The sequence below is a fragment of the Halichoerus grypus genome, chromosome 10 (assembly GCF_964656455.1).
Source record: "Halichoerus grypus chromosome 10, mHalGry1.hap1.1, whole genome shotgun sequence".
Classification (NCBI taxonomy): domain Eukaryota; kingdom Metazoa; phylum Chordata; class Mammalia; order Carnivora; family Phocidae; genus Halichoerus; species Halichoerus grypus.
This window is the reverse complement of record NC_135721.1, coordinates 58,760,131-58,787,940: the sequence shown is the minus strand read 5'-3', so window position 1 is coordinate 58,787,940 and position 27,810 is coordinate 58,760,131. Positions and strand designations below refer to the sequence as shown.

Genomic DNA, 27,810 nt, shown 5'->3' with positions numbered 1-27,810 from the left:
GCGACTGCCTTCGGCTCAGGTCATGATCCTGGAGCCCAGGATCAAGTCCTGCATCGGGCTCCCTGCTCAGTGGGGAGTCTGCTTCTCCCTCTGACCCTCCCCCCTTCTCATGCTCTCTCTCTCTCTCAAATAAATAAATAAAATCTTTAAAAAAAAAAAAATGGGTAAAGGATCTCAATAGATATTCTTCCAAAGACCTACATATTGGGGCGCCTGGGTGGCTCAGTCGTTAAGCGTCTGCCTTCGGCTCAGGTCATGATCCCAGGGTCCTGGGATCGAGCTCCACATCGGGCTCCCTGCTCCACGGGAAGTCTGCTTCTCCCTCTCCCTCTCCCCCTGCTTGTGTTCCCTCTCTGGCTGTGTCTCTCTCTGTCAAATAAATAAAATCTTAAAAAAAAAAAAAAGTTTAAAAAAAAAAACAAATACCTACATATTGCCAACAAGGTAAGTGAAAGATGCTCAACATCACTAATCAGGGAAATGCAAATCAAAACTAAAATAAGCTATCACCTCATATTTGTTAGAACAGCCATTACCAAAAGAACAAGTAATAACAAGTGTTGGGGTGATGATGTGGAGAAAAGAGAATCCTTGTTCTGCAGGTGGAAATGTCAACTGGTACAGCCATGAGGTAAAACAGTAAGGAAGATCCTTAAAAAATGCAAAAACAGGACTACCATATATGATCTGGCAATCCCAAAGGAAATTTAATCATTTTCTCAAAGAGATATCTGCACCCCTATGTTCACTGCAACATTATTCACAACAGCCAAGAAATGGAAGCAACCTAAGCATCCACTGATGAATGAACAAGGAAGATGTGGTATACATATAATGGATTATTCAGTCATACAAAAGAAGAAAATCCTGCCACTTGGGAGACCAAGGATGGACCCTGAAGGCATTATGCTAAGTGAAATAAGTAAGACAGAAAAAGACAAATATGGTCTGATCTCACTTACTATATGGAATCTAAACAAGCAGAACTCAGAAAAAGAGAGTAGACTGGTTGCCAAAGGCTGGAGAGTGGGAGAAATGGCAAGATGTCGGTCAAAGGGTCCAAACTCCTAATTATAAGATGAATAAGTTGCTGCAATCTATTGTACAGCATGAGGATCATGATCAACAATACTATACTATATGGGGCACCTGGCTGGCTCAGAAGAGCATGCAACTCTTGATCTCGGGATCATGAGTTCGAGCCCCACATTAGGTGCAGAGGTAACTAAAAAAAATAAACAATACTGTATTACATACTTTATATATTTATTTATTTATATATATATATATGCAAGTTACTAAGAGTAAACCTCAAATGTTCTCGCCACTAAAGCAAAAAAAAAAAAAAAAAAGATAATTACATGAGGTGATGGATGTTTTAACTAACCTTCTTGTGGTAATCATTTTGCAATATATGCATATTATCAAACCATCACATCATACACTTTAAACTTACACAATATCATAGGTCAATTATACCTCAATAAAGCTGGGGAGAAAAAAGCACATCAGCAGTTAGAAGGATTGTGGTTGGTAGAAATACTCAAGTTGTGGTGATGCTTACATTTATCAAAATGAATAAAACCATACATTTTTTTTTTTAAATTTTATTTATTTGACAGAGAGAGACACAGCAAGAGAGGGAACACAAGCAGGGGGAGCGGGAGAGGGAGAAGCAGGCTTCCCGCGGAGCAGGGAGCCCAATGCGGGGCTCGATCCCAGGACCCTGGGATCATGACCTGAGCCGAAGGCAGACGCTTAACGACTGAGCCACCCAGGCGCCCCTAAAACCATACATTTAAAACTGATAGTTTGTTGTATGAAAATTATACATCAATAAAGTATATTCAAAAGTTCTTTTTAAAAAACATCACCAACTACAAAAGACCTCATCTGAATTCTAATTCAAATTTTATTTTTAATAGTTTTAAAGATTTATTTTAGAGAGAGAGCACCAGTGGGAGGGGCAGAGGAAGAGAAAATCTCAAGCAGACTCCACCCTGAGCATGGAGACCAACTCGGGGCTCAGTCTCATGACCATGAGATTACAACCTGGGCCAAAACCAAGAGTCGGATGCTTAACCAACTGCACCACCCCAGGAGCTCCTCTAATTCAAATTTTAAAGGGACTATTAAACAAAAATCTTTAGCTTTAGAGTATGAGGGAAATCTGACTACTAAAGGTTTCATATTAAGAAAGTTTTCTTGGGCAGCCTGGCGGGCTCAGTTGGTAGAGTATACGACTCTACCATGATATCTACCTTGGTATCAAGGTCATGAGTCTGAGCCCCGTGTTGGGGGGCAGAATTTACTTTAAAAGAAAAAAAAAAAAAAGAATGAATTCTTAATTTTTTAACTGTGACAATGATATTGTGGTTATTTATTTTTCAAATATTTGTCTTTTACAGAACTATATTGAAATATATACAAGTAACATATAATACCTGGATTTGCTTCAAAGTCATCCAATGGGTGGAGAAGGAAATGGGATAGCATACAAATGAAACAAAACTGTCCATGAGTTGGTTAAGTGTTGACTGAGCAATGTTTACATAAAATCACTGTCACCTTCCTTCCCCTCTCCTACATGATTCTATATATGTTTAAATTTTTTTTTTTTGAAGAGAGGATTTTATTTTTATTTTTATTTTTTTTAAAGATTTTTATCTATTTATTTGACAGTGAGAGCACAAGTAGGAAGAGCAGCATGCAGAGGGAGAGGGAGAAGCAGGCTCCCCACTGAGCAGGGAGCTCGATGTGGGGCTCGATCCCAGGACCCAGGGATCATGACCTGAGCCAAAGGCAGCAGCTTAACCGACTGAGCCACCCAAGTGCCCCTTTATTATTTTTTTAAAGATTTTATTTATTTATTTCACAGAGAGAGATAGCAAGAGCAGGAACACAAGCAGGGGGAGGGGGAGAGGGAGAAGCAGGCTTCCCGCTGAGCAGGGAGCCCGATGTGGGGCTTGATCCCAGGACCCTGGGACCATGACCTGAGCGAAGGCAGACGCTTAACGACTGAGCCACCCAAGAACCCCCTATGTTTAAATTTCTATAATAAAGTTAAAAAAAAAATTGCCAAGTATACCAAAAAACAAGAACAAAAACCACATAATCAAAATCAGAGGGAGGGCGCCTAGGTGGCTCAGTTGGTTAAGCATCTGCCTTTGCCTCAGGACATGATCCCAGGGTCCTGGGATAGAATCCCACATCGGGCTCCCTGCTCAGCAGGGAGTCTGCTTCTCCCTCTGCCTCTCTCCCCTACTCTCCCTCTCTCTCTCTCTCTCTCTCTCTGTTTCTCTCTCAAAAATAAATAAAATCTTGGGGCGCCTGGGTGGCTCAGTCGTTAAGCGTCTGCCTTCAGCTCAGGTCATGATCCCAGGGTCCTGGGATCGAGCCCCACATCGGGCTCCCTGCTCTGCGGGAAGCCTGCTTCTCTCTCTCCCACTCCCCCCTGCTTGTGTTCCCTCTCTCGCTGTGTCTCTGTCAAATAAATAAAATCTTTAAAATAAATAAATAAATAAAACCTTTAAATTAAAAAAAAAAAAAACAGAGGGAAAGAATTAGATAGAAAATCAGACATTAGAGTCATGAGACCTGAACTTTATAATAGAAATAATTCAAGGTATCAAGTGATAAGATAAAGAATTTCAGCAAATTCTGAAAACTATTAAAAAAGAAATCAAGGGCATCCAGGTAGCTCAGTCGTTAAGCGTCTGCCTTCGGCTCAGGTGATGATCCCAGGGTCCTGGGATCGAGCCCTGCACTGGGCTCCCTGCTTGGCGAGGAGCCTGCTTCTCCCTCTCCTACTCCCTCTGCTTGTGTTCCCTCTCTCACTATGTCTCTCTCTGTCAAATAAATAAATAAAATCTTAAAAAAAAAAAAAAAATCAAAAGCTTTAGAACTAAAATATACAGTAACTAGAATTAAGATCTCAACAGATGGCTTTAACATTAGATTATATGTAGTTTAAAAAAGGATTAGGGAGGGAGTGCCTGTCTGGCTCAGCCGGTAGAGCACATGACTCTTGATCTCAGGGCTGTGAGTTCGAGCCCCACAAAGAGTGTGAGATTAAAAATAAAAGTTTTCTTAAAAGGATTAGGGAAAGGATTAGGTCAAAAATAGAGCTTAGTACAGAAACACAAGTGACAAAAGGATGGAAAACACAGAAGAGATCAAGAGAAACAAGGAAGATGAAAAAGCAAAGCATTTATGTAAATGGAATCCCAAAGGGTAATGAAAGCATGAGGCAGGAGCTATATCTGAAGAGATAATGGCTTCCAAAACTAATTTTTTAAAAACTCGAACCAGAGGGCACCTGGGTGGCTCAGATGGTTAAACGTCTGCCTTCGGCTCAGGTCATGATCCCAGGGTCCTGGGATCGAGTCCCGCATCGGGCTCCCTGCTCAGCGGGGAGCCTGCTTCTCCCTCTGCCTCTCTCTCTCTGTGTCTCTCATGAATAAATAAATAAAATAAAATCTTTAAAAAAAAAAAAAAAAACTCGAACCAGAATAATGAATCCCAAGCAAACACAAAAACAGAGACACATCAGAGTAAAATTGCTGAAATCCTGAGACCTAAGACAAAAAGAAAAACCTTAAAATCAGACGAATGAAGAAAAAACTTACCTTCAAAGAAGCAAAACTGAGGGCTGACTTCGCAGAAGAAACAATTTAAACCAGGAAAAAAAAAAAAAAAGAATGACTTAATGAAAGAAGCAATGCTAACTGCCAATCTGTAATTCAATACCCCATTTCAGGGTGTGCTTGTATGAAAATGCAAGCATTTCTCTTCATTTTAGAAGACAAGCAAATACTGGCAAAAATCATCAACAGCAGAACCACACCAAAAGAAACGCTAAAAGAAAAATGATCCCAGAGGGGCACCTGGGTGGCTCAGTCGTTAAGCGTCTGCCTTCGGCTCAGGTCATGATCCCAGGGTCCTGGGATCGAGCCCCACATCGGGCTCCCTGCTCCGCAGGAGGCCTGCTTCTCCCTCTCCCACTCACCCTGCTTGTGTTCCCTCTCTCGCTGTGTCTGTCAAATAAATAAATAAAATCTTAAAAAAAAAAAAAAAAGAAAGAAAAATGATCCCAGATAAAAACCCAAAGATGACATAAAGAATGAAGAGCAACAAAAAGGATAAATCTGAGTATTAACTTTATAAATTAATAAGGTCTTAATTTTTAAAATCTAAGTAATTAAAACACACTACAACAGCAGTATAAAAAACAGGAGTGGGATAAATGAAATTAAAAGTATTCTATGGCCTGCTACTCAAAGTGTGTTCCAAGGACCAACAGCATCAGCATCATCTGGAAGTTTGTTAGAATGAAGAATTTCAGGCAAATTCCAGACCCCTAGAGTTGGAATCTGCATTTTAAAGAAAATCTCCAGGTGACTCATATGTACATTAAATTTCCAGAGGCACTATTCTAAAGTCTGGAAAGTAGTAAAAGTACTAACACAGATTGCAGTGTGAGAAATTCACATAATTAAGAAAGGTTCTGATAAAGAGGCAAACACGATATAAGAACAAGATGAAGGATTCAGTTTCACTTTTGTTGAAATTTCAGATAGGAAGATACTTAAATAGAAATGTCTAGCACGAAATTAAGGATATTAGAGCAATGCTTCAAAAATTGGTCAGGTTAGAAATATACTCAAAGTTGTCTAAAAGATGATACAATCATGGTAGTAGATTGAATCCTTACTTCAATTTCTTAATAAAATACATAGCAAAAGACTAAACCTTGGGTAATCACACTTAAAGGATTAGAATAATATAAGCCAGAGTAAAGAAGAAGAAAATTTTAGGGGCACCTGGGTGGCTCAGTCATTAAACGCCTGCCTTCAGCTCAGGTCATGATCCCAGGGTCCTGGGATCGAGCCCCGCATCGGGCTCCCTGCTCGGCGGGCAGCCTGCTTCTCCCTCTCCCACTCCCCCTGCTTGTGTTCCCTCTCTCACTGTGTCTCTCTCTGTCAAATAAATAAAATCTTTAAAAAAAAAAAAGAAGAAGAAAATTTTAATATGCAGCCCAGCAGTTCTCCAACTTTTTGTTTTTAGGATTCCTTTACATGTTCAGAAACTGAAGACTTCAAAGAGCTTGTTTACACAGTTTCTTTCTTTCAATATTTATTGTGTTATTTTATAAACAATAAATTCATTGCCTGTTTTCTGTTATTCAAAAATCAGTGGCATGAGTGACAAGTTTCTAAATTTTTAAACATCTCTTTAGGGTTTGGCTTAATAGAAAACAGTTGGGGGGTGCCTGGGTGGCTCAGTCAGTTAAGAGTCTGCCTTCGGCTCAGGTCCTGATCCCAGGGTCCTGGGATCAAGCCCCGCGCCGGGCTCCCTGCCCACTGGGGAGCCTGCTTCTCTCTCTCTCTTTATCCCCTGGCTTGCGCTCCCTCTATCCCAAATAAATAAAATCTTTTAAAAAAGAAAAAAAAAACAGTTGGATTCTCATTAACTGCTTCTGCCTTCTCTCTGTTGCCATATATTGTTTTTAGTGAAGTGTATGAAGTCCATCCTTAAAATATATGAGTATGGAAATAGAAGTATTTTAATAGCTTTATCAGATAATTTTTGATATTCTTCTTTGATGTTACACCAAAACTCAATGACTGTTAATTTCTTAAAGATTAAGTTGCAAAATGAAATCTAAAACCGTATCAGTACTCTTGTTACATTGAAATCCATTGATTGATCTCGCTCCCTGAATAGAATTTTAGCCCACAATATTTCTGTAACATCATGCAATGGTGTTATCGAAAATACTGGATCACTAAATTATAGAGATCTTTCCAGTGCTGACATATTTCATTACAGAATATCAAAAAATTACATCATTAATATTCCCCTCAATCTCATCAAAACTCTATTGGGCAGCTGTCAAACTCACAGTGACAGGTACAATTTTTCCAAAATTTTAATTTTTTCTTGAAAGCTCAATTTTATCTCTGGCAACTAACACTGTCTTTTTTGAAGTGACATGCTTGCTTCATTCATTCCAGAAAATGTCTGCCAAATACCCAAATCTAGATAACCTTTGAGTCAATCATTCTTTCAAATAAAAATCGTTTTGTTTCATGAAAAGAGCAGCTTGTTCGGCTTAAAACTCAATCATATGATTGCACTTCCTTAAGACAACCATCTCACACTGCATATGTAGAAGAAACACTTTACATGTACTTTTCATTTCATCACAGCATATAAGAAGAAACGTACACAAGCACTGGGATTTAATAAAATTAATTATTATTGCTTCATCAAGGACATCACTTGCCAAACAGCAAGTGCTTGGCAGTGAAGATTAACTAACTACTTAGTGCCACTAATGTGGGAAGCAAAGGCAAAAGAAAAATTAAATTTCCTTACTACTTACAACCCATTGACAAGTCCTTGAAACAGGCAGAGTGACATTCCTTTCCTCTAGGAACACAGCTGCCTCCATGTTGACACTTTGCTAGGGGCAAAAGGCAATCGTAGCTTAACATTATCCCAACACCTCCCCCCTCTACCCCCCCCATCCTGTAAGTCTTCTTTAACATATAAAAACTCCTTTGGAAACTTCCTTTCTCTCTACCCCCACAAGATATATGTTGACAATCATCCCCCAAGCATATGACCCACCGATATATATCTGAAGGGTCTCATGACTAAGATTTTATTAGACAGTAATAAACGACCTTTTCCTAACAATAGCTAGCCCCCTCAAGGTCCTGGAAACCTTGCTTCCAAAATTCCTTAGACACTTAACGCTATCCCTAACCCCATCCGAACTTGAAAGCATATAATCAGTCACTCCTCCTGACCCCAGTACAGCTCTTTCTGCCCATGGGTCCTGTCTTCATGCTTTAATAAAACCACCTTTTTGCACCCAAGACATCTCAAGAATTCTTTCTTGGCCTTAGCTCCGAACGCCAACCATTTTCTACATCACCACAGCCTTAATTCCCGCAATGTGGCCAGCAGTTCTATCTACCTTGCCTCTGAGCTATCAGTAAAAATATCAACCAAAAGGCAAATAATGTCTTACCTCTCAGACCCCCTTTAAAGCCTCCCTGAGACCCTCAAGGATCCAGAGATCATACTCAGAACCACTGATGGAGCCAAATGAAGGTAAAGATTTAATAAAGGGGTATATGAAATAAAAGGCATCCTGATTGAAAAGAGGGAAGTAAAACAGAATTGAGAGTTTAATACTTGGAGAAATAAATCCATGTATCTGTGGTTAATTGATTTTCAACAAAGGTACCAAGACCAGTCACTAGAGAATGTCTTTTCTACAACGGGTGTTACAACAACTGGACAGCCTCATGCAAAAGAATGAGGCTGAACCTTTACCTCACACTATGTACAAAAAATTTGACTCAAAACGGATCAAAGGACTAAATGTAAGAACCAAAACTATAAAATTCTTAGAAGAAAATATGGTAAGTCTTTGTGACTTTGGATTTGACAATGGATTCTGGCAATGAATAGGACACCGAAGTACAAGCAACAAAAGAGATAAACTGAACATCGTTATTAAAAATTTTTGTGCAGGGACATCTGGGTGGTTCAGTCAGTTAAATGTCTGCCTTGGGCTCAGGTCATGATCTCAGGGTCCTGGGATCAAGTCCGGCATCAGGCTCCCTGCTCAACGGGGAGCCTGCTTCTCCCTCTCCCGCTCCCCCTGCTCATGCTCTCTTCTCTCTATCAAATAAATAAATAAAATCCATGGCGGGGGGAAACCCTTTTGTGCTTCATGGGTGCCTGGCTGGCGCAGTTGGTTGAGCAACTGACTCTTGATTTCAGCTCAGGTCCTGATCTCAGGGTTGCCCAATATCAGGCTCCATGCTTAGCGGGGAGTCTGCTCAAGATTCTCTCTCTCCCTCTTCCTCTGCCCCACCCCCTGCTTGCCCTCTCTCTCTCAAATAAATAAATCTTAACAAAAAAATTTGTGCTTCAAAAGACACTACTGAGAAACTGAAAAGATAATTCACAATATGGGAGAAAATATTTGCAAATCCTATCTAATAAGGGACTTATGTCTAGGATATATAAAGAACTTGTACAAATAAGTAATAAAAAGACAAATAACAATTAAAAAGTGAGCAAAGGATCTGAATGGTTATTTCCCCAAAAATAAACAAAACTACAATGAGATACCACTTTATACCCACTAGGATGGCTAGGATAGTCAAAATACCAAGTGTTTGCCTCCGTATTCCCATCCATAAAAAAAAATCGCACCAAAGGAACAAATATTGGTCAAACAAACCAGTGCTGGTGAGGATGTGGAGGAACTGGAACCCTTATACACTGCTGAAGGGAATAAAAAACAGTGCAGCACTATGGAAAACAATCTGGCAGTTTTTGAAAAAAGTTAAATGCAGTTATTAGCTGACCTAATGATTCCACTCCTCGATACAGACCTGAGAGAAATGAAAACGTTAAGTCTACAGAAAAACTTTTTACACAAGGTTCACAGAAGTATTATTCATAATATCAAAAAGAACCCAAATAATCTATCAACCGATGAATGGATAAACAAAATGTGTTATAACCATACAATGGAATATTATTCAGCCATAAAAAGGAATGATCCAGCATGGATGAATCTTGAAAATGTGCTAAGTAAAAGAAGTCAGTCACAAAAGATAATACACTATAATTCTATTTATATGAAATGTTCAAAATAGGCAAATACATAGAGAAAATAGATTGTTGCTTAAGGGTGGGAGGATGGAGGATTTAGGGTGACAGTTAAAGGGTATGGAGATTCTTTTTGAGGTGATGAAAGTATTCTAAAATTGACTGTGATGATGGTTGCATAATTGTGTGAATACAGTGAATTAAGATGTACAGCTGGGATGCCTGGGTGGCTCAGTCAGTTAAGGGTCCAACTCTTGATTTCAGCTTGGGTCATGATCTCAGGGTCATGAGATCTAGCCCCACATCAAGCTCCACGCTCAGTGGGGGAGTCTGCTGGAGATTCTCCCTCTCTCCCACTGCCCCCTCTACCCCACCCCCCCACCCCACTCGCACGCACACTCTTGCTCTCATGCTGTCTCTCTAAAATAAATAAACCTTTAAAAATAAATAAATAAAAGGTGGCATTTCAAATCACTGGGAAAAAGAAAGATGCTAAGACCACTGAGTAACAGTTTGGAAAGGCTAATGTTAGATCCCACTTTGTAACTTAGACCAAAATAAATTCTAGACAGATTAAAGATTTAATAAATCCATTAAAGCTAGAAAAAAAATAATCAAATATCTGATCTCAGAGTGAGAAAAGCCTTTCTAAATAGACCACTCACTATTGTAACTCAGGAACCAAATATGTCCATACAAATAATGCAATAATCCTCAATATCCAAACTCTTGCAGAAACCAAAGAGTTTGAGATAGCAACTATATCCTTTTTCCCCTATTACATGGATTTTTTTAAAGATTTTATTTATTTATTTTACAGAGAGACAGCACAAGTAGGCAGAGTGGCAGGCAGAGGGAGAATACCAAGCAGGGAGCCCGATGTGGGACTTGATCCCCAGACCCTGGGATCATGACCTGAGCTGAAGGCAGACGCTTAACCGACTGAGCCACCCAGGTGCCCCTGGATTTTTTTTAAATAGAACATCTAATGCAAATAAACAAGCACTCTCAAATACCACTGATGGGGTATATATTAGTATAAACTTTCTAGGTTTTTAGCCATCAGAAGCCTTAAAATTTTTTTCCTTTAGACCTAGAACATGATCCAGATTTCTATACTCAAGGACATTTTCACTGCTTTTTGGTTTTGGGGGGAGGGGGGTTAACTGGAAAACACTAGTTAAATATGTGTTATATTCAAAGACTAAAAGTAGGTTGCCATTAAATTTCATTCTTAGACATAAGGATATAAGAAAATGCCCATTTAAAAAAAGCAAACAGTACATATGAACTCATTTTTACATATTCATAGAAAATCAGCTGGAATGATACTATATACTAAAATATATACTAAAATTTTAACAAAGTGATTATGAATGTTTTACTGATGTACGTCAGTATTTTTTGTTTTAAACTTCCCACGATGATCACATATATCACAACCATAAGCACCAAACAATTAAGTGAAACAGGGAAAGCACGGGTCATTGTGAAAATTATAGAAAAAAAAAAAAAAGAAAGAAATTAGAGAAAAAGAGGAGGCCACTAGTGATCTGTGACAATATAGTTTTTCGGCAAAAGCAGAAGCCAGATTTCAGAAGCTTCAGGAGAACTTAAGACACTGGAGGAAAAAAGAGACAGCTTAAAAGAGTAAGGTCCTTGAGGAATATAAGAAAGTAAACCAGAGACAATTCTTTGTGAAGTTTCAAGAAAGTCATACTATGCTTACTATTCCTACAAAACTTTACTGAAATAACCATTTCTCCAAGTCTAATCAGTTAGAAAAAAGTTGCTCAAAGATCAACTAAAATTCTATCAAATTCCCATGAAGCCTTCTCCAATCTTACCAAAACCCAAACTCCTCCCACTGCACTTCAGGATTTTATGTTCTTATGGAATTTACCATTTTCCTTCTCTCTCTCTCTCTCACATACGAACAGTTTTTCTTACACTGGCACTTTGTTAAGTGTTTATATGTATTATCTTACTACCTTAATTACACTTGATAGAGATTTTGTGAGGATTAAGTATCATCCTCATTTGAAGGCATTAAGAGGTTAAGGAACTTAACCAAAGCCAGAGATCTAATAAATGACAGGAATAGCATTTTAACTCAGGTCTAACAGATTCCAGACATCAATCTCTCAACTACCATCCTACTGCCTCATCTTTATTGGACTCCAACCTTCCTTAAGAGGAAATATACATCTAAATGTATTTCTGTATCTACCACAGCGTCCAGCACAATGCTTTACACACGTTAAACGTTAATGTATTTTTTATATATTGAATATTTAAACAGAGAGTGAAGGTAATAAAAAAAAGAAAAAGTGAAGGTAAGACACACAAAATAATGTATTCAGTAAATAGAACATTAAGAAATCGTTTTCAAAAAAAAAAAAAAAGAAATGGTTTTCAACTTGCCAATTTGGGCCCAGCAAAAAGGCTCCCACAAGAAGGGTAGAGAGGAGGGCCATTCTGCCATCAACAAGAAAGTGACTACAGAACACACCATCAACATTCATAAGTGCATCCACGGCGTGGGCTTCAACAAGTGTGACTCCCAGGCACTCAAAGAGATCCGGAAGTTTGCAATGGAGATGAGAACTCCAGATGTGCACAGACACTAGGATCAACAAAGCTTTCGAGGCCAAAGTAATAAGGAACGTCCCATACCATATCCGTGTACAGATGTCCAGAAAACATGAAAATTCACCAAACTCTATACACTGGTTACCTATGTACAAGTCATCACTTTCAGAAATCTACAGACAGGTCAATGTGGATGAGACCTAATCCTTGATTTCAAGTTATAAAACCACAAAAAAATGTATTAAGCTTTCAGTATAGCATAAGGTACTAGATATCCATGTGTTTGCTGCCCAGAAACAATCTCACCTTCTTCATGGTCAAAACATGCCAAATTTCCTTTTGGGAAATATTTTTTTTAGCTATGAGGTTTGGGTGGGATCAGCTTCGGGAATGGGTTAGGATTAGTTTAAGCCAACCAAAGTCCATCCACTCTGAGCTCTACTTCAGGAATAAGTCCAATGACATGTAAGCCAATGATACATGAAATGCCATTTGCCATCGAGGTTTTGGAAAAAGCTTCCCTGTTCTTTTATACAGGTTTCAGAAAAGATTCTTTCTTTTCCTCTGTGTAATATAAACATGATTTCCAAACAGTGTGGTAAAAAGATGGTTAAGGAGCTATTTCTACTACCAAGAGAAGGGCCAAACTGAGGTCGAACCAAGGAAGCAGAGAGAGCAAGCCAAAAAGGAATGAAGTCTTGATAACATTCTGAACCCACAGATTAAGAGTAGACCACACCCAAACACAGCACACACCTGAACTGTGTAGTTATAACTGAGGGGGGGGGGGGGAAATTCCTTGTTTCCACCAAAGGAGCTGTTCTTTTCTTTCCGGTCCTTGCAAGAGTCCTACCTGGTTCAAAAAGTAATTCCCAATCTTCCATTTTTAACCCATGGGTGTAAATATCAAGAGATACTCAGAAATTAAAAAACACACACCATGACAAAATTAGGGTTTTTTTCGTTTTTTATCAGTGGAGCACCTTTTTATGAGTGGAGGTGGTAAGCAGGATGTCACAAAAGGATTGACAGTATATAAAATATCTGTGGATCCGGAAAGCAGGGAAAACCACCACATCCAGCCTACTCTTGACTTCCATTCCATTACCCAACTACAGTGATCTTAAGATTTTTCACACATTTTAACAAATAAGTATTGGGGCGCCTGGGTGGCTCAGTCGTTAAGCGTCTGCCTTCAGCTCAGGTCATGATCCCAGGGTCCTGGGATAGAGCTCCACATCGGGCTCCCTGCTCTGCAGGAAGCCTGCTTCTCCCTCTCCCACGCCCCCTGCTTGTGTTCCCTCTCTTGCTGTGTCTCTCCCACTCCCCCTGCTTGTGTTCCCTCTCTCGTTGTGTCTCTGTCAGGTGAATAAACAAAATCTTAAAAAAAAAAAAAAAAAAAGTACTGATCCTAGTATGTATAAGCACTATGAAACTTAGTTAATATGACAGATAGTTGCAACCACAGAATTTACCGTCTTATAAAATGAAAAGACATAAAACAAGTAAACAAAAAGTAAATACCTAACTCTAAACTGTGGTAAGTGCTACGAAGGTAAAGAATCAGAACTACTTCAGGGGCATGTGGCTGGCTCAGTCAGAGGAGCATGAGACTCCTGATCTTGGTGTCATGAGTTCGAGCCCCATGTTAGGTGTGCAGATACTTAAATTAAAAAAAAAAAAAAGAAGAAGAACCAGAATACTTTAGATTGGATGTTCAAGAAAGGCCTCTGGGAGAAAGTAACATTTAGGTTGAGACTTGAAGGCATAGTAAGGTGGTGAATTCCAGGCATATATAAAGGCTCATCATGGCAGCAAATAACATCTGTGAGAGAAGCAAAGCAAGGGGATGAGGTTAGCAGTGGCTACATCACAAATTGTGGTAAACCATTTCACTCCCCTCATTACCAACAACTATTCCAAGCAGTTAAAGGCCCAATTCAATCTTCCACCTTCCTTGAAACCTTGCCTAATCCACTTAAACCAGAATTAATCTCTCCATAGTTCCTTTGTCAGTTTTTCATGAATTTTCCAACTTCTACAGTCAAGCTTCTCAAAAAAAAAAAAAAAAAAAAAACCAACACCAAGCTTATTGGTGAAAAGTATAAGGAGCAGAAGGAACTACATTCTAATCCTACCTTTGCTACTTAATAACTATGTAGCCTTGGCCAAATCATTCCATTTCTCATGAGTTTTCTGAGGTTCAATGAACATATGTGAAATTACACAATGTTCAAATAGCTTCAGAAGTATGTTATCATCAGTGTGTCGTATACAATTCAACACAGTATTCTAACTGCACAAGCACTGCAATATCACCTCCTGTAATCTACACACAGTATACTTGTAATACTTGAAGAGTTTTAGGTTGTGTTGGCTTTTGGAGCACCCATTAAATATTGTTAATGGCTGTCAAGCCTTTTTTTTTTAAAGATTTTTTATTTATTCACTTGAGAAAGAGAACGAGCAGGCGGAGAGGCTGAGGGAGAGAAGCAGACTCCCCGCTGAGCAGGGAGCCCAACACAGGGCTTGATTCCAGGATCAGGAGATCATGACCTGAGCCCAAGGCAGAACCTGAACCATGTGAACCACCCAGGCGCAAACAGCTACACCCTGTTCTCCCCAAAAGAAACCTTACATAGAACTCCAATCTATAAAACAGATCAAAATGAGCTTTTCATTTTAAAAAAAGGGAAGAGGTTCTGAAGTCCCCTTCACTCCCTTGAAATAGGGACAATTCCATTCCAAGGAATAGTTTTTAAACCAGAGATCATTACTGAAAATCCTGAAGAGGAAAGAATTAAGGACAAGATCCTGTGGCTTACCACGAGTCAACCCTCTAGAACAACAACAAAATACATTTCTTCTTTTCCGCCAGGATGGCATCAGATTCTATCACATTGATGTAATCAAAAAAGGTCATACCTATAGTAGCATTTCCATGTTTTATCATACCGGTTTCTAAAGCAAAGAAAAAAAAATGACATTTGTTTAAGTTACTTAGTGCCATGCCAGTTTTTTTTATCATCATTTCACTCTCGGTATACTAAGTGATTATTCAGTAGTGGAAAGTTTCTCTTGTATTTCCCAAAATAAGGGGGAAAAAACCTTGCCAATTTCTGCTCTCCAGGAAACTTAGCTAAAGCTTCACAATCACACACACCATGGCTCTATCACCTTCACTGGATGCAATCTGCCCAGACCTCGAGATTTTAACTCTTAACACCACTAACAAAACTCTCATTATTCCTCACCAATCTAGAGATTAGATTCCCTCTTAATATATGATTTATCCTACAGGTTTGGAAACTCTTCTTAGAAGGGAAAATAGAAACAAGGTACCATTAGAATAAAACAACCTTCTGCTGACCACCATTATGCCACTCTACCAAACAGTGCGCCCACTATCCCCTTAATGATATTCTTTTCTTTGAACACAACTTCAAAATCCCTATTTGTCTTAGTGTTTTCTTAAATCCAAATTTATTCTGAGCTAGCATTCTTATACTTCTACATTCATCATTGGTTACTGAGCCTTTCTCAGTAATCAGAATATGGTTCATGAGTCTGGCAGCAAAATTCCCCAGAATAAAAATTACCTATTCTCCTATTTTGTCTTATGGTGGTTTAGAACGAGCACACTGCTAAATTGCTAATGCACATTGCTAGAAGAGCCCCACAGACCTAGGAGCAAACACTTTAAGACTATAAAGCCTATATACTGATGCTCTATTGTTAAGTTTTAGCGTAACTGTCAAATTCCCTTCCAGACATGCTGTATGAGCTACTCAGTAATCTGACTTCACAGACCATATTCAAGGTAATATTCAGACAATAATACAAAGACTTACAAAAACCCAAATGCCCATCAACAGAGGACTGGTTAAGTTACAGTAGGACCAAACAATGGAATACTACACTGAAGCCATTAAAAACTATAATGTCAGCACATATTAACATAAAAAGATACCTACATCTTAATAAAAATGATACAGAAATATAGAATAACATGTAATTAGCTTTTGGGGCGGCTGGGTGGCTCAGTCGGTTAAGCGACTGCCTTCAGCTCAGGTCATGATCCCAGGAATCAAGCCCCATGTCAGGCTCCCTGCTCAGCAGGAGTGTCTGCTTCTCCTTCTCCCTCTGCCCCCCACCCCCCGCACTGTTCATGCATGCGCACTCTCACTCTCTCTCAAATAAACAAAATTTAAAAAAAAAAAAAAAACATGTAATTAGCTTTTTACATAAAATAATGTGTATAAGGAAACTTATATATAAGGAAAGCAAGAACGACTTACACGATATTTATTAAAACATGGACAATTTCTTTGGTAAGCAGAGTTTCAGATTTTCCTAATTATCTTTATTATTTTCTATACTATTTTTGGGGGGGGGGGGAGGCAGGTTTCTTTTCCAGAAACAACAAAGCTACTTGCATTCTTTTGAAAAACACTAAACATCCTGGTAGAGAAGTAATTAATGAAAGGAGTTAGGTTTTCTCCTGCCACCAAACACTACAGATGACACTTGCCCAACATGTTCCAAGAACTTATGCCAGATTATAATGAAGCACTCAGTTTCTGGCTGAAGTATGCTGTAGCTGATGATTGTATCATATATATTGCTTTTTATTACCTTATTCATGAATCACAAGGAATATGCTCCAATACAGGAAAGCTCATCAAGGCACATTACTTGAAACAAAACTCTTTTGCTTGAACATTAATTCAAATGTATGTATAGGGGAGACAGTGCCAAAGGAGCTCTAGCTTCGGTACTGGAAAGCCACCACAGTATTATCTTCTATCTCTTTATGGAGCTTCCATGTCAAAAGTTTCCACAAATTTGCCCCAATTCTCTTCTGCAAACAGCCGCCTCCACTTCCTCAATGTTTTTGCTCCCTCCCATCAGCTTCCCAAAGCACCCACTCTAGTTCAGCAGCTCACAGCTACCGGGCTCTTTGGTTCAAACATTCTGACAGGAGAAATCTGATTGATCAACAGCAGCCCCACCAATCCATCAGGTCAGGAGTCTATCTGGAATTCAATCAGCAATGGCTAGAGAAGTAGGTTCTTCCAAGGGATATAAGCAACCTAAGTTTTCTAGAAGAGGTTATGGCCAAGGCAGGAAGAGAAATCAATCTTCAACCACAGTAAGGAAAGTGCAAGAGGCCAGGTTTATACCACATCAATTGTCAATGAACACACACACGTGGAGAATGTTTTTAACTTCTATGGGATTTGAGAAAAAAAAATCTCATTAACAGGTGTTAATCACATTAAAAGGCAAAACGCCCAATTGCTTTCCTGGTATACACCAAGTCCTAAATAAAAGTAATTTAGTCAAAGTTCATGTCATGGACCCAAAGCTCACCACCTATGTAGAAACAACTAATTTTTGCCTTTCTGCAATGCATATTAATTTAGAAAATACTTGCTTAGGGTGGGTATTTTTTTATAAGCATATGCCTATTAATTCAGGAATAAGGTAATAAAAAGCAGTATATATGATACCTATAGCATACTTCTGCCAGAAACTCTCATATCTACAACACTACTGATTAGGGGCACCTGACTGGCTCAGTCAGTGGAGCATGTACTCCTGATCTTGGGGTTGTGAGTTCAAGCCCTACATGGGGTGTTGAGCTTACTTTAAAAAACATAGATCATTACTGACTATAGGCCCAAGAATACTGATTTAACTAGGCAATCACATCCTTCTTCTACAAAAACCTTTCATTAACTAAAATGTTTACCTATTCTTTTTTTTTTTAAGATTTTATTTATTATTTAACAGAGAGACACAGCAAAAGAGGGAACACAATCAGAGGGAGTGGGAGAAGGAGAAGCAGGCTTCCCGTGAGCAAGGAGCCTGATGCGGGCCTCGATCCCAGGACTCTGGGATCATCACCTGAGGCGAAGGCAGACGCTTAACAACTGAGCCACCCAGGCGCCCCTAAAATGTTTACCTATTCTCTATAAGGCACTATATTAGGGACTGGGAAAAGAAAACATGGCCCCTGACTCTAAGGAGTTCATCATCCAGCAAGGAAGGCTGATGTTAAATTTAAAAAAAAGAAAGAAGAAGAAGGGCTATAATGTAAGTACATATTCTAAACTAAAGGATATTAGTTATTTTAAGAGAGGTTGGGAAAAATTTAAGAAGGCCTCACCAAAAAAGTGAGATCTGAAGCTAGGAAGAGGAGTTTGGGCCAAACTGTGCTATGATATATGTCAGGCTAAGAAGTTAGTATTTTATTCTTCAAGCAATGAAGATCTATGACAGTTTAAGCAGATAATATGATAATCATATACTGTGTTTTAGACAGCAACTCTGCAGAAGAAGCTGCACAATATAAAACATTTGTTCAAGACCTATAATTAAAAATACCCAAATGAAAAAGAAAACAAAAAAACAGGGAAGGGGCGCCTAGCTGGCTCAGTCAGCAGAGCATCCAACTCTCGATCTCAGGGTCGTGAATTTGAGCCCCACACTGGGTGTAGAGACCACATTAAAAAAGGGGGGGGGGAGGAGGGCAGGAAAAAAATGTATGTGGTGAATATGACCAAGGGTTAGTAAGTGAGCAACTCTTGTAAGGTAATTACACAAAACATTAAAACTTGAAAAGTAGAAAAAGAACACAGGCACTGTATTAAAAAATGCAAACAGCCAATAAAAGTATGAGTGTTCAAACTTACTAGTAACTGGCTATTACAATTTTCACCAAAATAACACTTTGTCAAGGATAATATTCAGTACAAGTGCCCACATTGTGCAGACAATAAAGAATGGAAATCAGTATATCCTTTCTGAAGAGCAGGTAGACAATACAAACAAAAGTATGTTTATATTTTTGACACAGTGATAACTTCTAGAAATCTACCTAAAAAACAGTACTGTAAGTAAAAGATTTATATACAGGATGCTCATTTGCAGCATTATTTATAACATAAGAACTGCAAACAAACATACAATAGGAAAATATTAAATCTTGTACAAAATGAAATACTATACAGACACAAAAAGTATGTTTTCAAAAAAGGTTAATAAGGAACATGAGCAAACAAAACATTAGGTGAAACTAGAAACATTAAACATTAGGTGAAGCTAGATATTAAACTACATATATCTCATTCTTAGAAATGTAAATGTGTACCAAAAATATTTCAAAGCATCAACAGGAATCATCACTGGATGATTAGATTTACAGTTTTCAGTATCGCTACAATGAGAATATACAACCTTTATAATTAAGAAAAAATTAAAGTAAAAAAGAGAAAAGCGGCTCAACCCCTTTAGCTAGGGTCTGTCACACCTCGGTCAAGCCATTATTGGAAAGTTTCTTTCTCTTTCTGAAAATGTAAAAATTATTATTAATACACACTATCTACACATTAGAAATACTTTTAAATCAGATATATAAATACTATCATTAAACATACAAGAATGTTAACATGTTTCATGAATACAGTGCTAAAGCTCATTAACAGTTATCACTACAATGCAGATAACTTACATAATATACTGCATGTTGGTAGTGCTTTATGGTTACTAAGTTATACTATAAAAATATATGAACTGAAATCATGAATACTACTTCAAATATTAATTGGTTAAGTGATACTTAACTAGATCACCAAGTAAAAATTCATAATTTGGGACTTTGTATTGTAAAATCAGATTTCCAATTTTAGGAATCACTTAGAATTTTAGAATTATAGGTCAACCAAAAAATACTGTTACTAATGAATTAATTAATTAGTGCCTATATACTTATAATATCAAAAAAACCCTCTAGAAATGCATGGTTTATTAAAGGACTCATTGCTAACAATATTTAGATTCCATTCAGCTACTTAAGGACAACCGCTCTTAAATTCCTACTACAATTACAATGGCATTATGCCTGAAGTTGTGAAAATACATAAAAATATACTAATTTTTTATTCTGTCAAACAGTATACTCACAATAATGTCTTCCATTCAAACAGATCATCATAAAGTTTACACAGCATAGCGTAACTAGTAAGAGCATGGCCTTTTTAGCCTGACCTGAGATTAAGTCCTGTTTAAATCCTGGCTCCACCAAATATAGTCATGTGACTCTAAGCAAGTTATATAAACCCTAAATCTTGGTTCTCTTATCTGAAAAGGGTGACAGAGTACCTACCTCAAAGAGTTGATAAAGTACTCAACACAAACTGCTCATTAAAGTATTCTGCTTTAAAAATAATACAAACAATTATTCTGCAAATACTGTTATCACAGTATCCCGAGTTCAAGCTTAGATAGGACTAACTAAGCAAGTGACAGGTGATCTTTACCTGGCAAACCACTTAGCCTTTCTGAGATTCAATTTCTTTACCTCTAAAACTTAGATACCAATACTTGCTCCTGCCCATCTTCAAGGATAATGAGGAGGGACAAATAAATAGTCTACTTTGTTTAAATGCTACATTTGGTAAACTGTAATTCACTAAACACACCCATAGAATAACATTTACATTTAAAGCCATTTCAGTCTTCTCTCAGAGAAATTTACTTTACTGAGGCAAATAATGACTTCAATTTACTACTGAGATAGCTATGGTGATGGCCCAAAGCATAACTTCAGGCCTCCAACTTCTCAACACCCAGAAATGCTCTGGACTTAGTAAACTGGTTACAAAAATAGCTAGAAAAGCTGCAAATATACAAATTCAACAGAATAAACAAAGGAATATACACTTAAAATTATTTCCTAAACTGAATGCAAACCCACAAACTGATAGTAGCCAAATTAACTCAATACATTCCTCAACTGAATGCAAACCCACAAACTGATAGTAAACAAATCAACTCAATACATCCCAAGCCTTTAAAATGTCCTTATTAAAAATAAAGCACTGAAAGGAAAAGAGAAACTTAAATGTTAGTATTGTTGAGATTGGTTATTCTAACACTAAAGCCAAACATTATTTTGAAATGTAATTTTAAGTTTTAGGATATCTGTCAAGACCATTTAAAAAGGGGATGTGGGGGTCCTTATTATGGGGTTCTTAGCCTGGTTCCTTGGACAGGCTTCAACAGGTCCTTAAAACTGCAGGCAAAACTGTGCCTGTATACCTGTATGTTTCCATGGTGAGAGTTCACAGCTTCAGATTCTCAGCAGGACTAGAGGTATAAATGGTAATATTAATTCTCTCATCAAAAACTGATGACAACAGCAGACTATTTACAATCTTTTGTTACCAACTTTTATTTTAACTAAATTACGGTCTGCCAGATTTTTAAATAAATATTTGAAGTCCCTACCGTTATCAAACCCTCTTTGCATATCAGATAGAAAGTAGTACTATCCAGGGTGCCTAGGTGGCTCAGTCGTTAAGCGTCTGCCTTCGGCTCAGGTCATGATCCCGGGGTCCTGGGATCGAGCCCCACACTGGGCTCCCTGCTCAGCAAGAAGCCTGCTTCTCCCTCTCCCATTCCCCCTGCTTGTGTTCCCTCTCTCGCTATCTCTCTGTCAAATAAATAAATAAAATCTTAAAAAAAAAAAAGAAAGTAGTACTATCTGCATTATGTCTACCCTTTCACTGAAAGCACAAAATTTTTACATAACAATGGTGTGTCCAGGCCAGGCTTCTTTTAAGTTTCATCACTGTTGGTAAATTTTACAAGAAATAGGTTTTTGGTATTTTTTTTTCTCTTGGTTAAACTCTCATGGGAGTTATGTTGAGAGATGAATTCTGAGCACATTATTTGGGGACTTAAACTCTGAATTTCTAATCAAGGATGAGTTGATGCTCATCTTCGCACAACCTCTGGGGGAATAAAAGTATAGACTTAATAGTTATTGTGAGCAAGATTTCAAGAAAGACCTATATAACCTACTTCAATTCAACAGGTTTTATCAAGTTCCAACCATCATGATTCCACCCAGTCATGGATAAATGTTACTATAATGAGATAAAGTAAGACCCTCTGTTCTCAAGAAACTTAAGCCTCTTATGTTTAGAATACAAGAACTATAGAAAAGAACAATGAAAACAATTTTCAGTCTACAGGGGAAAAAAATCAACTTGTAATAGTTTCGTATAACCTACCAATAAAATTGCTAAGTAATTAAAAAAAAAAAAGGATGCATCATTGTGAGATTAATGTTTAGGAGGCAAATTTTTAAACTGAGCTTTAAAGGAAATATTAAGAAATTGTCCTAAGTATTTTGAGAGACCACCGGCTTATACACAAATAGAAAATCCTTCTTATTTGTTCATTAAGACACGTTTCTTAGAGGGTCTGCATGGCCAAATTTTGTGAACCTGGTTCCACTAACTGTATATAATTAAAGGTAATAAAAGTTAAATTCTACTTCAAGATTCTCTACATTTTTGTTTCCATAAATCCACTGCATTTTTGAGTGCTTCTAAACAAAGTTCTAGGGGTTTCCCAAAGAATTTTCAATAAGAACTTTCATCATCTCTTTTCAAAAGATTAAATAGAGATTAACAAACTTTAGTTTCTTTAGATACTCTGTTTAAAGGTAGTTCTTCTAGTTGAGTTTAAAATAACTTAAAACGCCAAAAAATTATTAAAAGCAGTTTTTTCTTCTATTAGAGAGCAAAGATAGGCTTTTCCCAATTTAATAAAACCATAATCACACAACTTATATCTGATATAAAATAGTTTACTGAAGTACCAAGGGCTTTACCTACATAATCATCATATCATAAAACACCTGCACCAAAAGTATCTCAAGATAAATACAAATAACCTTAAAATTCTAGGAAAATTTAGAATAACACAAACATTGGAAAGTCCAGTTTGAATAAGTGCAAAACCTGCTTCCACCTGTCAGAAAGTAAACACACAGTTCAAAGTAAACTAGAACCATTCCACTTTTATTATTGCCTTGGGTTATTGAAGTGAAATTCAAGCACATAAATAATCAAGTAAAATTCAAACACAAACAAGATGATACATTTTATAAACCCCCTGTCTTAAAGAATCGTATTAGAAAAGAGATAGTTTGGAAGTTTTGGGAAATATCAGAACATAAATCCAAAACCCACATAAGCAGTTCGTAAACGAGCATTTTCTCAACAATCAAGTTTTTGTAATCTTTGATCTAATGCACCTCAACCAACTAGGCCTTTGGGCCCAGAAATAGTGAACTTGCAATACAGCTTGTTTCTTTAGGCTCAAATACTATCTTACAAGGGTCGGAAATAAAATAAAAGAATCTGGCCACAAAAAAAAAAAAAATCAGTGTACGCTCTTTAATAAAAGTATAGGAATAAGGCCTTTCATTCCAGGAGACAGGCCATGACTATCCCGGGATGATTATCTGTAGTACAGTGCTCTCCTTAATAAAATTTACTGCTACAACGACGAATGGTACACTAAGAAGAAACACAATTAAAAAAAAAAAAATAGGTATGAAGGTTCCAATCATGACTATCACAGTTCATTTTCAGCTATTTCAGGGCTGGCAGAAAGGTTTAATACACCCACACACCCCCAAGGGAGGGGAAAACCACCAACCTCCTCCCAGGGAGTTTAATGAAAATTAGCAGGTAAAAGAGGCCTCCTCAGCGGCACGATGAAAATCAAAGAGGGCGGCCGGAGGGCCGAAGGGTTCGGACTGCGGAGGAAAGCTTCGTCCTCGGACCCCACCTCCCTTCACCTTCCCGGCAGGACGAAGGAGGCGAAGGCTCATTAGTGCCTTCGTTAATTGACACCTGTAATGAGGAAACTTTCCGAGAGGTGAGACCGCCCAGGCGCGGCCTGGCCGGAGCTCCGGAGCGGCCCCCTCTCGGGCGCCCAGGTAACCGGGCCGGGCTGGGCCCGAGGCGCCGCGGCGGCCGCGCCACCGCGCACCTTCCCGGGGCGCTAGGCCCGCACGCCGCCCGGCTCGGCCGTCGCCTCCCGCAGGCCGCGGCAGCCCGGGGAGCTGCGCGGGGCCCCCAAACTGTGCACCCCCACAGGCCGCCGCCGCGGCTACTTACTTTCATTTAACACCTCCACCAGGTCTGCGCAGTTCTCGCACATCGTTCGGCCGCCGCCCCCCCCCTCCCCCGCTTCGGATCGCACTGACTGATCCCGACCGGCGGGGGGGAGGGGAGAGAGGCGGAGGAGGGGGCCGGCCGGCCGGCGGGGCGGGGAGGCAACGAGGGCGGGCGGCGGCGGGGACGGGGCGGAGAGCAGGAGTATGGGGGAGGGGGCCGGCGGTCCCCGGAGCGGGCGGGGGAGAGGAGGGGGGCGAGGGGAGGTGCGCAGGCCGGAGGGGCGCGGAGGCGCGGGCGGCGGGGAAGGGGGGGAAGGACGGGGGGAGGGGAGAGGGAGGGAGGGAGGGGGCGGGTGGGGAGAGAAGCAGCAGAGTCACTTCACCGACCAGACGCCGCGGCCACCGCCGACGCCGCCGCCATTTTACTAGAGCGTTCGGGCTGCGCTCGGCTCTTTCCGCCCGAGCGAAGGAGCCGACGAGAAACGCCTCGCGCTCTCATTCCTCCGCCTCCCTCCCTCTCTTCGCCTCCCGCCCTCCCACCTTTCCCTCCGCACACACGCCGCACGCTCCACACCCCGCCGCGGCCGGCTCGCCGCCCTCCCTTTCCTCTTCCGTCCGGCCTCCCCGCCCTCGGTCCACCCCCTCGGCGCGCTCGCCCACCCCTCCCAGCCCGGATCTCTGTCAGCGGCCGGAAGGGAAACACGAAGCCAGCGCGGCCGCGGGGGGAGTCCGGGTGAGTAGGAGAAGATGGCGGAGAGACCGAGCGGCCCGCGGTTGCGCGGCGTCGCCCACCGCGTTCCACTCCGCGGCCTGCGAGGTTTAGCGAGCGCCGGGTCACTCGCGCCGCCCTGTTCCCCGCCCTTGCGCTTCGCCATTTTTCCTCCGGGCCCACGAAGAGGGATTGGTGGCGATTTCTCCCTCCCGGCTCTCGGGTTTTTGGGGTGGGGGAGGCAGGAGTTCGCAGGGGAGCCGGGCCGGAGCGACTCTACAGCCCAAGCTGGGGCACACGGCCCTCTCCCCGCGGGCCTTTGTGAGAATGGAACAGCCCAGGGGCGGTGTAACCTGCATCCGTGTTGATCGCTACCCTCGATTCTGTAAGGCTCATCCGTCCTCGAGCAGTAAGACACCTTGATGTGACAAGAAATGGCGGAGTGAAGAGCGTTCACATGGCATCTCCTCCCTTTTATGCGAGAGGGCCCTGCACCAATTACCTGTCCTCAGCTCTTCACCTGAAATAGCATATTATGCTTCTCAGCGAAGAGCACATCGCCAGGGTATTAAGATAGGGACAAAATGAAGAACAGGTGAAGGAAAGGGGACACTTCAGCCCAAGTTGGTTAACAACTAGTTAACATTAGGAAAATTTTTCTCCTACCCTCAATGATTTCTATATCCAGTATGTTTTTATAGAGATGTGACTGAACAGTCCAAAAGGGAGTGTACGTAATCTTAGAACTGTAACTGGAGCAGCTATTCAGACCCTGTAGTAATTCTTTTAAAGGTTTTATGGAGGTTCTGCCCCACCATCTTTCCATGCCAGGACCACCTTGCCGGTATTGTTTGCCTTTCTGCTGCTTGAACTTGATGGTATAGTTTCTGCCCACCTGTTTTACAGTGCTCTGTATGAGCAGGTGATCCTTCGGAGCTGTAGAGATATTCTATTATCTTCCTTTCCCATCTTTACTATAAAACTTGGGTTTCTGCAGACTTGACTTTTCTCCTTGACCATCCAGCATCCATTCCCACCCACCCCTCTTACCTACCAACAGGGAAACTTGCCAAATCCAAATTTTGTTTTGTTTTTCAGGTGGCAGCTAGAAATTTTGAATTCCGGAAGGAAAGCCCCAAGGAATATTTGCTACTGGTTTAAAAGAATCATGGTAGGGGCTGAACCTGTGTTTGAGTCCTTGCCAGTGAAATGTGACCAGAAATCTGCAGAGTGGATCTTTTGGAAAGAATTGCCCATTACTAAAAAAAGGGGACAAATTCAATAGTCATTACCCTTAACCCTTCTTTCTGTCTGAAACATGGTTTTGATTTACAAAGTAATACAGCATCTGTTGTCTAGCTTTTGTTTTTTTTTTTTTTTACAATGAAACCACAAACAGGATAAAAGCTAACTATAAAGTTGATAATGCAGAAAAATAAGGTGTGGTGGGTCTCTGATACCTCCTAGAACAGCAGTCCCCCCCAGATTGCTAGTCTGTCCCATTTTTCTTAAGCCACTGTTAGGTTTCCATTACTTGTGGCCAAACACATTCCTGTTACAGAAAGTGAGGACAACAACTATTACCATACATGTGCAGTACTTCTAGGATATATTGAAGACACAGTCTGATCTTTTTTTTTTTTTTAAAGATTCTATTTATTTATTTGACAGAGAGCAAGAGCAGGAACACAAGTAGGGGGAGTATAGGAGGGAGAAACAGGCTTCCCGCTGAGCAGGGAGCCCGATGCGGGGCTCGATCCCAGGACCCTGGGATCACAACCTGAGCCGAAGGCAGATGCGTAACCAAACTGAGCCACCCAAGGGCGCCCTGACACAGTCTGATCTTTAAAGAAATATTTTTTTAATAATTGCTTCCTAGCTTTTTTTTTCCTTTACAAAGTTACGTGAAATGATACTTGATTTAAAATTCTTTAAGGGGCACCTGGGTGGCACAGTCATTAGGCATCTGACTCTTGGTTTCAGCTCAGCTCGTGATCTCAGGGTCATGAGATGGAGCCCTACATCAGGCTCTGTGCTTAGTGTGGAATCTGTGAGATTCTCTTTGCCTCTCCCACTTGTGCACTCTCTCTCAAATAAATCTTTTAAAAGAATAAAATAAAATGCTTTGAGGATCTAGAGTAGTATTGTCATAAATGATCATTGCTCTTCAGTCAGCACTTCAGAACTCAACAAACTTCCTGTAGAGGGCCAGAAAGTAAATGTTTTAGGCTCTCTAGGCACCCCAACTTTCTATCACAACTACTGAACTCTGTTAGAACAAAAACAACTATAGACAGTACATAATGGAATAAGTGTGGCTGTATTCCGATAAAACTTTACTTGTAGACACTGAAATTTGAAATTAATATTTTCACATGTCACAAAATACTATTTTTCTTTTGATATTTTCAACTATTTAAAAATATAAAACCGTGGGGCGCCTGGGTGGCTTAGTTGTTAAGTGTCTGCCTTCAGCTCAGGTCATGGTCCCAGGGTCCTGGGATCGAGCCCCACATCGGGCTCCCTGCTCAGCAGGAAGCCTGCTTCTCCCTCTCCCACTTGCCCTGCTTGTGTTCCTTCTCTGGCTGTGTCTCTCTCTGTCAAATAAATAAATAAAATCTTCAAAAAAAAAAAAAATATATATATATATATAAAACCAGGGCGCCTGGGTGGCTCAGTCGTTAAGCGTCTGCCTTCGGCTCAGGTCATGATCTCGGGGTCCTGGTATCAAGCCCCACATGGGCTCCCTGCTCAGTGGGGAGTCTGATTCTGCCTCTGCCCCTTACACACACACACACACACACACCCGTTCTTGTTCTCTCTCTCCCTCCTAAATAAATAATTTTAAAAAAAAACGAAAAGTTTAAAAATACATATTTATGTA

The 27,810-nt window shown here is 40.0% G+C and overlaps 1 protein-coding gene and 1 long non-coding RNA gene across 10 annotated transcripts in view; one reads left to right on the top strand and one right to left on the bottom strand.

The window, feature by feature from the left end:
• The window catches only part of USP34 (ubiquitin specific peptidase 34), a 256,698-nt gene extending 232,302 nt beyond the window's left edge, over positions 1-24,396 (bottom strand). For 6 of the 9 annotated variants that reach the window (XM_078056506.1, XM_078056507.1, XM_078056510.1 and 3 more), the window contains exon 1: positions 15,060-15,135. In XM_078056506.1, coding sequence (XP_077912632.1) covers positions 15,060-15,120 — 61 coding nt within the window. In that variant the 5' untranslated portion in view covers positions 15,121-15,135. Of the gene's footprint in view, positions 1-15,059; positions 15,187-24,218 lie in introns of those variants that run through there. The other 3 variants (XR_013441778.1, XR_013441777.1, XM_036083556.2) reach the window with 3 other exon arrangements.
• A 218-nt stretch (positions 24,397-24,614) lies between these two features.
• LOC118530766 (uncharacterized) lies at positions 24,615-26,284 on the top strand. Its single transcript, XR_013441779.1, has 2 exons — positions 24,615-24,950; positions 26,025-26,284. It is a non-coding gene; the product is annotated as an uncharacterized LOC118530766 (long non-coding RNA).
• Positions 26,285-27,810: the final 1,526 nt, after the last annotated feature.